Source organism: Ornithorhynchus anatinus, chromosome 11 (genome assembly GCF_004115215.2).
Source record: "Ornithorhynchus anatinus isolate Pmale09 chromosome 11, mOrnAna1.pri.v4, whole genome shotgun sequence".
Classification (NCBI taxonomy): Eukaryota; Metazoa; Chordata; class Mammalia; order Monotremata; family Ornithorhynchidae; genus Ornithorhynchus; species Ornithorhynchus anatinus.
This window is the reverse complement of record NC_041738.1, coordinates 45,967,149-45,980,736: the sequence shown is the minus strand read 5'-3', so window position 1 is coordinate 45,980,736 and position 13,588 is coordinate 45,967,149. Positions and strand designations below refer to the sequence as shown.

At 48.1% G+C, this 13,588-nt stretch overlaps 1 protein-coding gene and 1 long non-coding RNA gene across 2 annotated transcripts in view; one reads left to right on the top strand and one right to left on the bottom strand.

The window, feature by feature from the left end:
• Nucleotides 1-9,111, bottom strand: part of C11H16orf74 (chromosome 11 C16orf74 homolog) — a 55,864-nt gene extending 46,753 nt beyond the window's left edge. Inside the window, exons 1-2 of the mRNA XM_029075196.2 lie at nt 8,863-9,111; nt 1,739-1,844 (exon numbers count right to left, since the gene is read on the bottom strand). Coding sequence (XP_028931029.1) covers nt 1,739-1,766 — 28 coding nt within the window. The 5' untranslated portion in view covers nt 1,767-1,844; nt 8,863-9,111. The remainder of the gene's footprint in view (nt 1-1,738; nt 1,845-8,862) is intronic.
• A 3,137-nt stretch (nt 9,112-12,248) lies between these two features.
• Nucleotides 12,249-13,190, top strand: LOC120638681. The gene is made up of 2 exons (XR_005660538.1): nt 12,249-12,282; nt 12,999-13,190. It is a non-coding gene; the product is annotated as an uncharacterized LOC120638681 (long non-coding RNA).
• Nucleotides 13,191-13,588: the final 398 nt, after the last annotated feature.

Below are 13,588 nucleotides of genomic sequence, written 5' to 3'. Positions count from 1 at the left end.
AGTTGGGAGGGAAGTGAAGGGAGGGAGTAATCCTGTCATACAGATGGATAGACTAATGGGTTTTGGGGTTTGGGTGGGGGTAGGTGTGTTGGACCAGAAAGAGGAAGAGATTCTTCTTTTTAGTTTCATTTCTCTTATTCATTCCCTGATCATTCTGGCCTCGCCTCTTCTGGCTGTATTTTCAAACCCTTGATTGGGCCCAAACAGTCATCCCAAGCGGCAGCAGTGATGTGAGTTTCATGCCCAGACAATTTTGGAGCGAGGGCTGCAGATGCTATGGATCACCTCAGTCTTCAGCCCCACTCTCCCACTGAATACTAGAATCTTTCCAGTGCTTGGGATAGATTGTTTATCTTATCTCTCGTCCACCAGGACTTTAATTAACAACCCAAGAGGCCTCTCCCACTTCCCACCCTGTGAGCAATGAGATTGGGTGATGTGAGAGCAGATCTAGCTGGGGGAATTTGTGGATGTGGGTGTATATACGTGGGCATATATACCTATGTATGTAAAACCCTTCCTACCTTACCTTCCTGATTTCTTACTACAACACAGCCTGTAATCTTTGCCTCTCTAATGCCAACCTACTCACTGTAACTACCTCACCACTGACCCCTTGCCCACGTCCTGCCTCTGGCCTGGAATGCCCTCCCTCTCCAGATATCCAAATGACTCTCCCCACTTTCCAAGCCTTATTATAAGCACATCCCTCCAAGAAGTCTTCCCCATTCCCATCTGTGTGGCCCCTGCACTTGGATTTGCACCCCTTATTCCACCCACCCTCAGCCCCACAGTGCTTATGTTCATATCCATAATTTATATATTTATATTAACGTCTGACTCCTCCTCAGGTTTTAAGTTCGTTGTGACCTGGGAACCTACCAACTCCGTTATAATGAACTCTCCCAAGCACTCAGAACAGTGCTCTGCACAAAGTAAGCGCTCGATAAATGCAAATAATTGATCGATTGATACTGTCCTTACCCTAGGAGCAAGGAGACCTGGGTTCTAATCCCAGCTCTGCCACTTGTCTGCTACATGACCATGAGCAATCACTTTGTTTCTCTGAACCTCAGTTTCCTCATCTGTAAAAAGGGGATTAAATACCATCTCCTTAGACTGTTAACAGTCCCATTAGAACAGGGCCTTTGTCTTTTCTAAGTTTATTTATCTCAGTGCTTAGTACAATGCTTGGCACATGGTGAGCACTGAACAAGTACCACAGCTCTTATAGGTGGCTTTCTCTTGGGAGCTCATTTTCTCCTTAATTGTGGCACCTCCAGTGAAAGTTAAGCAAAGAGCAGGTGTTACCATTTATGACTGATGAAATTAAAGCCCAGAGAAGCTCTCCAAGGTCTTGTCTAAGGTGACCCAGCTAGCCACTGGAGAAGGGGAAAAATGGTGTCATTCAAGAGGAAGGTGAGGTCAGATCCTTTGGCATCCACTGGCATCATCCCTTAGCCTCCCGTCTGTGGGGAATAGAGAGAGCTGACTTCAGAGCCTCTCTTGCAACCCTCGGCATAAGAGCTGAGCCATGGATATAATAGTTAAAAATAGTTTAGATCATTTGCCACCATCTTGAAATGGTTAGCAGCCTCCACGCCCTCCAGCCAAACCTGGCCGAGACTGCCTCTATTCCTCCTCTCTCTTTTCAGGCCCTTAGTTTGTTTTCATTTTTTCATCTCAGTGGACACTGCCCAGCTTCCCACAGGAAGCCAGCGCCACGACAGAGCCTTACCTTTCAGGCAGGATAACTTAAGTCCCATATTTTCATCCTTTAAGCATAGAGTGAATCGTAAATTAAATCCACAGCTCTCAGAATGTAGGCCTCTGCTTCACTGTTCCTGCAATGAGAGAAATGGTTTGAAAAGCTGAGAAAAGGGAAGACTCATGCTAAGATCTAACTTGTATTTGAAACATGTGGCGCTCTCTCTCTGTACTGATCCAAATTGGTGCACAACAGGAAGTGGTGGTATAAAACACAACACAGAAAAACCACCAAGTGATGTCATGGCGCCTGGTGACTAAATCTGGGTTTAGTTTTCTTAAAGAGGAACTTTTGTGCTGGCCAGAAATTTTCAAGCGTATCGAAGCCAAGACTTATCATCTGCTTGGGGTACATATTTCTTGGCCAAATAAAATTTAACCTAAGGGCACTCTACGCAAGAGGGTCATCGTGAGGCCAGTTAGTACCCTCTCCACCTGGTGAATAGAGAAACCGAGGCACAGGCTTTTGAAGGAACTTGCCTGAGATCCAAAGCAAGATCAGAGAAGGGGATCTTAAGTCTTTTAGTACCACAATCTTGTGTCCTAACTGCTCCCCTGCCCCAGTCCCCTACCCCCATGGTTTCTAGACATCAGGGCAAGACCACCATGGATTAGCTAAGTTTTGGATGGATCAGTCAATCATATGTTAAGGGTTCTGTTGTAAAAGGGATAATCATGTCTCAGTTTTATTTGCCTTGAATGGAGTCTTTGGACTGAATTTTGGAAACCAAACTTCTCTTCTGACTTGGAGGGCTAGGAACCCCTATGCTACACTCCTCCAGAAGATGTTGTGATGTCCGGATCTCAGTTTTATTTTCCCGGTGTGGAGTCAGACTGAATTTTACAAACCAAAGTTCCATTCTAACTTGGAGGACTAGGAACCCCTGTGCTGCACTCCTCCAGAAGATGCTGTGATGCTCTGATTTCCAACTCACCCCTACAGGAAGGACAGTGATGTGGTTGGGGATCCACCTCCATGTCTGACTTTCACTTCAGCACCAGTGAGTGTGCTAGAGATCGACAGTAGCTCTGCTCCCCAATTTTTTTTTTAATGGTATTTGTTAAGCACTTACTATGTTCTAGGCACTGAACTAAGCGCTGGGGTAGGATATAAGCTAATCAGGTTGGACACAGTCCATGTCCCACAAGGGACTCATTATCTTAATCCCCATTTTTCAGATGAGATAACTGAGGTACCGAGAAGTGACTTGCCTAAGATTGCCCAGCAGGCAAGTCACAACATCACTAAAATCCACCCTTTCCTCTCCATCCAAACTGCTCACATGTTAATCCCTCCAGCCCTGCCCTCTCTCCTTCCCTGCAATCTCTCATTTCCTGGATGTTCCACCAATACCACATATTAAACATGTCCAAAACTGAACTCCTTATCTTCCAACCCTCACCCCGTCCTTCCTATCCCTTTAGACAACACCACTATCCTCCCTACCTCACAAATCCATAATCTTGGCATTACCCTTGGCTCAACTCTCTCATTCCACCCACATATCCACTGTCACCAAATCCTGTCGGTTCTACCTTCACAAATTGCTAAAATTCTCCCTTTCCTCTCCATCCACACTGCCATTATGCTGATCCAAGTACTTATCTATCCGACCTTGACTACTGCATCTGCCTCCTTGATCCTCTGACTCCGCACCTCCTATCTCACCCCCTCCTCCAACTTCACACTGCTGCACAAATCATTTAGCAACAAAAACGTTCAATTCAGTTCCCACTCCTCAAGAACCTCCCATGGCTGCCCATCCACCTCCACATCATATATGCATATAAATATATATATACACATAGAGAGAGAGAGGTAGTGAGGGATATATGATTCATTTATTCATTCAATCTTATTTATTGAGCGCTTAAGGTGTGCAGAGCACCATGCTAAGCACTTGGGAGAATACAACAGTAGACACATTCCCCGCCCACAATGAGCATACAGTCTATATATGGTTATATTCATACTTAGAACGGTGCTGGGGCAGATACAAACCCAGGTCCTCTGGGCTACCAGGTCCTACCAGGTCTGGGCTCTTTCTACTTGGCCCACACTGCTTCTAGGAACATCCAGAATAAATGCTTGAGAATGGAGGAATGGGAAAAGTGAGGAGGGTTTGTTGCTGGTTTGCTGGTACTCTCCTACCCAGCTCTGAGCCGCTCTCATTTGCTTTGAGAGATTAAGGGGCCTCTTGGAGCCAGACGTGACCCAAAGCGGCCGCCACAGGCACTGGTGAACTCCACCGTCCGGTGTTCCAGTGAGTCAGCTCAGCCTTGAGAGCAAGAGAATCTTGGGAAGGTGGATGGAAGTGCTCGGAGAGAAACTCAGAGCACCAAGATAAACAACCTCAGGGCCTTGGAGTTGCAGGGGTAGGTGGTCTAGCAGCGTGGCCTAGAAGAGAAGCATGAGAAGCAGCATGACTCGGTGGAAAAGCACGGGCTTGGGAGTCAGAGGTCATGGGTTCTAATCCTGGCTCCGCCACTTGTCAGCTGTGTGACTTTGGGCAAGTCACTTCACTTCTCTGGGCCTCGGTTACCTCATCTGTAAAAATGGGGATTAAAAGATGTGAGCCCCACGTGGGACAATCTGATTACCCTGTATCTACCCCAGCGCTTAGAACAGTGCTCAGCACATAGTAAGCGCTTAACAAATACCATAATTATTATTATTATGGCCTAGTGGATAAAGTACAGGCCAGGGAGCCAGAGGAGCTGGGTTCTAATGCCAGCTCCGTCACTTGCCTTCTCTGTGATCTTGGGCACGTCACTCAACTTCTCTCTGCCTTGGTTTCCTCAATTGTAAAATGGGGATTCAATATCTATCCTCCCTCCTATTTGATTGTGAGCCCCACATGGGACAGAGACTGTGTCCCACCTGATTAACCTATACCTACCCCACTACTTAGAGCACAGTAAGCACTTACAAATACCTTTAAAAAAATTAAAAAGTAAAAGTAAAACCCTGCTACCCCACTAGCCTTACAGAGATATGGAATGCCAATCCTCAGGGTGCAAAGTTGTTGTTACTCCCTGGATGGGTGCTTCGTCACCAAGAATAATGGCTCACCTGACTTATAAACTTAAATATATCATGACATCATTGATGAAATGCATTGAGATTGTTTTGCACCAAGTGGCCTGTTAGCAATAAGCAAAGGCTATGACAGTTATCCTGGAATGAAATGGCAACTGTATTTCCACTGTCACCCCTGCTGGCACAAAAACTGATGATCCAACCACAGATCCTGAGTTTGGGAGCAAAATTAGACAGGAGGGGAGACCAAGTTGGGTAGAGAGAAGCTAAAGGTCTCAGTTCATTTGGATAGTGAAAATGGGAAATTAGATAACACCAAACCAAACCCTTTTTTTAGCAGACCAGTTTTGCATTTAGTCATGAGCCTCTCCCTCACCCTAAAGGGCTCTGGGCCTCTCTTTGTTGCTGGGCCAGCCAAGGTTCATTTCCCTCTAAACAGAACCACCACATCTCCAGGGAGCAGTGAGACTGGTATCACATCAGGCATGCTCCCTAGACTTGCTCTGAATCAACTGGGTATGTGTTGGAGGGTAAAGAGGGGGCAGTGAAAGCCTCTAGAAAAAAAGCAAATGCATGTTGTCTTTGCCAGGGTTAGGAATGTTGTCTTTACCCCCGGCTTTGCTGATACATACCAAAGTTAGTCCTGTAGATAAGTCCTTAAAAATTTAAATGCTCTCAGAAAGTACTTTGCCTGCCTGCTCTCCCCTCTTACCTATGCCCAGAAAGAAAATACAGTACATAAAATTAGCACAATTCCCCAGAGTTTACAGAGGCCTGTCATCAAACGCTTCTAGCCCCAGGCATACAGCTAGCTACCTGCTTTCGTGGGGTAATCTAGATACTAGAATTAAAATAACTGGATGCAGGAGCACTACTGAACTATTCACTGAAAATCACTGCTCCTGGGACACTGTTTCTATGAGAAAGATAAAGACAACTCCAGGGTGATACATGGGCAACATGAGTTTGACTGGATGTGGCCATATTCCCCAGGGAAACCCATGTTTGAAAAGGATCTGCCTTTGCCTATTTTCCCCCTGTTCACAGAGCAGATTCTTTGGGAAACAAGAAAATCACAAAGATGTGGCAGATGTGAACTGGCATTGGATTCCTGGAAGAAACCGAAATGTTCCTAAAAGACAGCAAGAGTTCCGGCATAATCTTCTGAAGAGCCTGTTTCTACTTTCAATGTTTTTTTTTCCCCTCAACCCAAAGTGCCATGCAAGTTTTCTGGAGCAAATATGTGAAAGATGCTTAGCCACCTCCTAAATGCAGCTGCTTCTGGGGTGGATCAAGGCATTTTTTGAATGTTGAACAGCAGGACACCTCCATCATTTAAAAGAGAAGGGGAAGGAAATAACTGATGCCATCTTCAGCTATGATTTACAGCTTGGAAGCAGGCTAGCCTCATTGAGTCACTTTTCATTGCAACACTGGGAAATGGAAGTCATTCATGCATTCAATTATAAAGTGCCGCTCTGCTCAACATTTTCCTAAATCCACCAAGAAAATGCCCTGACCAACCCATGCTGGAGAAGAAGTGATGGCCTAATGGTTAAAGCACGGGCCTTGGAGTCAGAAGGACCTGGGTTCTAATCCCGTCTCTGCCACTTGTCTGCTGTGTGACCTTCGGCAAGTCACTTAACTTCTCTTTGCCTCATATAGCTCATCTTTAAAATGGGGATGAAGACTGTAAGCTCTATGTGGGATGTGGACTGAGTACAACCTGATTACCTTGTATCCACCCCAGTGCTTAGAACAGTGTCTGGCACATGGTAAGTGCTTAACAAATACCATTTTTTAAAAATCGTAAAATATAATGTAATATCCACTTACTACCTAGAACCCTTGACCCTGGGTTAAAAGATTTTGAACTAAGTCTCACTGAATCGGAATTCCTTAATATACCTCCCAATCATTGGGAAGTACTGTAAACATGGGGAGAAATCAGATGGACTCTTTGGAAAGGCTCTCACAACCCTCTTGTGGCTGGCAAGAAGAACCAAATGCAACTCTTTCCATAAACACATTGCCTTTTATCAGACTTCTCCCTCACAAAAGTCCACCGGGGACGGGGGTGCATTGAGCAGACTTCTGTTTAGTCTCTGGCTGGTAAAATTTTTGTTTATAAGGAAACTTGCAAGTTTTGAAGTTGCCCAGGAGATCAGAAACGAATCAGTGGATAACCCTCAAAAGTCCAAGAACTCATCTGACTCCTGGACTTGGCCATGTGTTTTTCAGAAACTCTTCTCCACCCTGAAGGTGGATGGATGGATCCCTTCTTTCACCTTCTCTCCTCCCATTCTTATTATCTTCTTATCAAAGAGTCAAGCAGGAGTAATGTAATATTAATTATTAACTATGTGCCAAGCACTGTTCTAAGCACTAGGGTAGATACAAGGTAATCAGGTTGTCCCATGAGGGACAAACAGTCTTCATCCCCATTTTACAGATGAGGTAACTGAGGCCCAGAGAAGTTAAGTGACTTTCCCAAGGACACACAGCAGACGTGTGGCAGAGCTACGATTAGAACCCTGGTCCTCTGAATCCCAGGCCCACGCTCTTTCCACTAGGCTACACTGCTTCTCAGTGCATCTCCATGCCCCGCCCTTCCACATCCATGAAGGCTAGAGTGAGCAGAAGGAATTTATTTTTTATTCATAAGCATCACCAAATTTTCTGTAGTACAAATGGCACTTAGAGAAAAGCCAATGAAACTTTAGCGACTTTAAAACAGAGACCCCTTGTGGTTTGGACGCACGAAGAGAGGATGGCCCTTAAAAGGTTCCCAAATAATACATTTTTTAATATAGTGAGGAAATGCTTCCTCTCGGTTAATGTTTTCTTTTTCTATGTCTCGCTCCATCTCAGCTCTCGGCAAGAGGTGCATTTACATTCTAAACGAACTCAGTCCACAATCCGACTGTCGCTTCGCTGAGGTCGGAGTCGGCCGCATGGTAGGAAGGTAGAGGCAGTGGGTGTTGAAACATCCAAGTGCTTAGAGCAGCGGGTGCTAGGTGACACCAAGGCCAGCAGGAACTGACTTCAACGAAGTACATCTCAGCCCAGCAGGCCTCTTATCTCGAGGGGAAGTCGGGAGCCACAGGTTTCTGTAGCATCGGTTTAGAAGCTCTCCTGCCTTAGTGCGGCTGCCAGGTCTACTCCAGGGCAAGGCCTCATGCGACTCAGTTTCAAGGTGGGGGGTGGGTCAACATTTTAAGCAAAGGTCTTCTGGTCTTTAAATTCTGAAAACGACATCTTCCCGCCCAAAAAACTCTGCCTCTCTCTGTGTGTCTGTCTCTGCCTGATTCAATCTGATACAATTCCCGAATTGTACATTCCAAGCGTTTAGTACAGTGCTCTGCACATAGCAAGCGCCCAATAAATAATACTGAATGAATGATTCTGTCCCTCTCTGCCTTTGTGTGTGTCTGTTTCTTTCTGTCTCTTTCTTTTTGTCTTTCTGCCTGTCTCTGACTCTGATTCTTCTCTGCCTCTGGGCCTGTTTCAGTCTCTTAACTCTCTGTATATTCATTCTTTCATTCAATCGTATTTCTTGAGCACTTTCTGCGTGCAAAGCACCATACTAAGCGCTTGGAAAGTACAATACAGCAATAGAGACAATCCCTGCCCACAACGGGCTCTCTCACTCTGTCTCCACCTCTCTCTTTTATCCAGTTGCAACTGTGTGGGTGCCACCAAAGCTGTGCTAATAATAATGATGATGGTAGTTAAGCGCTTACTATGGGCCAAGCACTGTTCTAAGCGCTGGAGGAGACGAAAGCTTAGCAGGCTATCCCAGGCGCGACTCCCAATCTTCATCTCCATTTGGCAGACAACCGAGGCACAGAGCAGTGAAGCGGCTGGCCCAAAGTCACCCGGCTGCCAAGTGGAGGAGTGGGGATTAGAACCCACGACCTGTGCCTCCCGAGCCCGGGCTCTTGCCAGCACTAAGCCACGCTGGTTCAGGGTCTCTTGAGGAACTTGGAAAGGACGAAACAAGAAGGGAGGGGAGCATCGGAGCCACGCGTCGGGGGCGGGGGGACGAAACTTACCGGTCCTGGGGTCGCTGCCCGTCCGTCCTCCTGGTCCGGACCGGCCTCCCGGGAGGGAACCACGGGAGGAGGAGCGGCGGCGGCGGCGTTGACGACGAGCCCTTTCCTGCAATAAATGTCAGCTCCTGTCATTGCTCCAGGTCCCCGGCGAGTTGGGGAAACGATGTCCGGCCGCCGCGGGGCCCGGCGCCGACAGCAGACAGCAGAAAGGAGGAGGGCGGCCGGGCGGGACTGCGAATCCGAGCCGGGGGGTGGGGACGCCCCGCCGCCCCACCTTCCTCATTTACCTTCCCGTCGTCGAGGCCGGCAGGGCCCGACCCCTCCCCCAGCACCGCCCCCCACTCCTCGCAGCCCCCCGCCCCGGCCCACGGGGCTCAGAGTCAGTGCTGCTGCACCTCGGGCTGCTGTGCAACCCCCGACCCCCGTGCAAGTCCCCCCGGGGCCGCGGCTGCTGCTCCTGCAGCTCTCGCTGCCGATGCAAGTCCCCCCGGGGCCGCGGCTGCTACTGCTGCAGCTCTCGCTGCCGGTGCAACTCCCGACGCCCGTGCAAGTCCCCACGGGGCCGCTGCTGCTGCTCCTGCAGCTGCTACTGCTGCAGCTCTCGCTGCCGGTGCAACTCCCGACCCCCGTGCAAGTCCCTTCGGGGCTGCGGCTGCTGCTGCTGCAGCTCTCGTTGCGGGTGCAACTCCCGACCCCTGTGCAAGTCCCTCCGGGGCCGCGGCTGCTGCTGCAGCTGCAGCTCTCGCTACCGGCCTCAAGTCCCGCCGGTGGCAGCTGCAACTCTCGCTGCCGATGCAACTCCCGACCCCCGTGCAAGTGCCCCCGGAGCCGCGGCTGCTGCCGCGTTAGTCTGCACCGGGGGCTGTTGCATGGCTGGGAGCCCCCACTGGTTTTCGCTAGCTGGGGGGGGGGGGGGGGGGGAGGTGCCTGCTACACTGCGAGTCCGTTGTTGGGTTGGGATTGTCTCTATTTGTTGTCGAATCGTACTTTCCAAGCGCTTAGTCCAGTGCTCCGCACACAGTAAGCGCTCAATAAAGGGGATTGAATGAAAATGAATGAATGCCTGGGGGAGTGGGGACCACATCTTTTCGCCTCGAACCCACCTAGCCTGCCGGGAGAGGAAAAGAAATGCACCCCAAAGTTTTCTTCGAGTTCAAAAGTCTCCCTGACACACACTCCGATGGGTTTTGTGCGTTTCCACTGTTGTGGAATCGCTCCCTTCTGTACGTCCAGATTCATTCAATCGTATTTATTAAGTGCTTACTGGGTGCAGAGCGCTGTACTAAGCGCTTGGAAAGTACGATTCAGCTATAAAAAGAGACGATTCCTGGCCATTTCCCTGCCCGAAGGAGCCTCTTGGTCGCGGGATCGAGTTGGATCGGTGGGAGTCGGGGGCGGAAGTCCCTGGAAAGCGATATTCAGATCTTCGGAAACTGTTGGACAGGGGAAAAGGCATATTTGGTTTGGGGAATTTATTTAGACTCCCCCCCCGCCCCCCACCAGCTGAGACGTGCAATAATAATAATTAAATCGTGGTTCTTGTTAAGCGCTTACTCTGTGTCAAGAACTGTGCTAAGCGCCGGAGGAGTTACCGTGCTATCGGATCAGACCCCTTCGGGGCTTGCAGTCTAAGAGGGATGGCGAACAGAAAGTTCATCCCCATTTTACAGATGAGGAAATTGAGGCATAAAGAGGCGGTAACCGCGGGCCCAGGGCCACACAGCAGGCAGGGTATAATGACGGGAACCCTCTGGGGCTCAGGTGCCAGGCCCTGAATCAGGGTGTGGGGTGAGAAACGGGCTGGGATGAAAAGGCTTTAGTGGATAGAACATGGGCCTCGGAGTCAGAAGGACCTGGGTTCTAATCCTAATCCACCACTTTTCTGCTGTGTGACCATGGTCGAGTCACTTCACTTTTCTGTGCCTCAGTTACCTCGTGTAAAATGGGGATTTGGAGTGGGATACCCATGTGTGACAGGGACTGTGCCCAACCCGATTAGCTTGTATCTACCCCCAGTGCTTGGCACACAGTAAGCGCTTAATAAATACTGCAGTTATTATTATCGTTATTGTTATTATTATCAACAAATACCATAGAAAAGGTATAGAAAAGATCCAGCATGCTTCCCCACACCCCTTCCTTTTTAGACCAATTGAAGTCTTCGGCTGTTAGAATCTGGGAGCATCAAACAAGGGGACAGGACTGGGCCCCCCCCAAAAGGCCTCTCAGTGGGGTGTGCATTTGCAGTTTCTCTGCTGTGCAGGGCAGTCAGAGAGCGAAGTATGTGTGGGACAAGGCCTCCGTGAAACCCCAAAGCAAGGGTGACTCTACCTTTCTCCGTGGGTGTAGGGGAGAGAGGGAAGTGGACTCACCACGTGGACAACAAATGACCACTCCTCTTTTGCGCATTTCCATCTGCAGTTGATTTCCAGGGAGGAGCACGCATTATTTCCTCTCAACTGCTTAATCACTTATGGCTATTCCAAGGTTTAGTAGCACTTACGGTCAGTGCACGAACCTTCCTGAACTTTTAACAAATGCCTTTCCTGGTTGTTTTTGAGACTCCTCAGAATTGTCTACCATGTCCTCTTGGCAATCATAGGCATAGTACTAAGAGTTGCTTGAAAACAGTAGATTTGTCTCCTAGAAACTACTAAAGATTTCAGGTTATAAATTTCCAGCCCTGTGCTTTGATCGTGAAGTACAAACTCACCAGGGCTTTGCTCTTCTCTTAGTCTCCTGGGAAAACTAACCAATTAGTCCACTGGGGACACAGTTGGACCTCGATCCAGCAGGGAACAAAGTTGCACCCTGGGGAGGAGGAATGAAATGCTTTGAATTTCTTTAGAACTTCCCCTCCTGCAAAATTCCCCTTGAGCCAGGGAGGGACACTATTTTAAAAATCGAGAAATTGAGTCAGAGAGAGACATGACCTGTTCTTACTCTGTGTCAGAGGAAGAGCAGGGAATAGAACTAAGTTTCAGGATGTTTCATTTGGCCCTCCATTTAGCAGAGCGGGGCTCTGTCGACACTTTGAGTCATTCTTAAAAAATGATTGCCTTTCATTTCTTTGACTTGAGTGAAGTTCTAAGGGGGAAGGAGGACAGTAGGAGACTATAGCAAGTAAGTGATTTAAATGTTGTTCAGTGTTTTAGAAAAGAAATGTGGCCTAGAGAAAAGAGCCTGGGCCTGAGAGTCAGAGGATCTGGGTTCTAAACCCAGTTCTGCCACTTGCCTGCGAGATGACCTTGGGCATGTCATTTAACTTTTCTGTGCCTCCATTTCCTTAACTGTAAAAAAGGAATGCAATACCTGTTTTCCTTCCTATCTAGACTGTGAGCCCCATGTGGAGTAAGGACTATGTCTGACCTGATTGTCTGGTGTCTCTCCCCCAGCTCTTGGTACATTGTTCGGCACACGGTAAGCACTTAACAAATGTCCCTATTATTATAATGATGTTATTGTTATTATTATTATTATTATTATGTAGGTGATTCATTCAGTCCACTGGGTTGCTGAAAATAGAAAAGAGCAAATGGAGCTAGGTAATGTGTGGAGGCAGGGCATAACTCATCCTTCCCCCATCCCCCTGGTGTGGAGGTTGGCAGTGAAAATCCAAAGCATGAAGATGACAAGTGTTTGGGCAGCTTGGACCAAACCAGTCCTATTGCCATCCAAATGACTGTGGGAAAGGCTTCAGAACTTCTCCCCCCACACCAGCCTTTTGCCCCCACAAATGCTGTTCTGCTTTATTAAAGTCTCAGAACAGTGGGAGATGTTCAGAGTTGATTCTCCATGGCAGCCAGCTCCTCTCTGAAATAATGTGGGGGAGGGCCTTGGGCACTAGCCCCTAGCCCCTGGCTTGAGCATACAGCATCTTTCTAAGGGGAGGGTCTGTTAGGTCCTGACACCTTAATAATAATAATAATAATGATGTTGGTATTTGTTAAGCGCTTACTATGTGCCGAGCACTGTTCTAAACACTGGGGTAGACACAGGGGAATCAAGTTGTCCCACGTGGGGCTCACAGTCTTAATCCCCATTTTACAGACGCGGTAACTGAGGCACTGAGATCTCAACCCTGGGAAGGTTGGGGGGCGGTCACTGTTCCTGACTACCACCTTTCCTCTTCTCAGCTCTTGGATCACTAGTGTGAACATAAACAGCAAGACTACATGAAGAGGGGAGGAGATGGGTAGCAATGCAGAGGAAAGATGCCTTGGCACAAATTCATCCAGACCATGCTCTGAACTAGGCACCCTCTATCTACTGGAGCAACAAACCCAAATTCCTTGTCAACCTCATACGAATAAATAAGCAGACTCAAACCTTTGTTATAGGCCTTAATGATAATATTTCTATTTCAACAGCAGGTGCTTAGTATATATTTGGCTAATACCAATATTGTTAAAAAGGGTTAAACAAAGCCATCAGAGAAATACAAACATAGCACTTTGTATGGCCAGAGCAGCTTCCAGCAGGAATTCCGGGAGCCGTTCTTCAGTCCGTCCTTCCATCGGGTCATATTGCATTGCAGTTTTACTGATTGGGAAACAGGTTGTCAAAGGCCCTCTCGAAAGTTGGCCTCATCCCTAGTACAAGCTGTAAACCACCATCTCTGCTACAGGACCTTGGACTTTAGGGTCACTGTGAATGTAGAGAAAAGGGGAAAAGAGATGGAGTTCTAATGTGGGGAGGCTGGGATGGGGGAAGGATAATGAGTGCA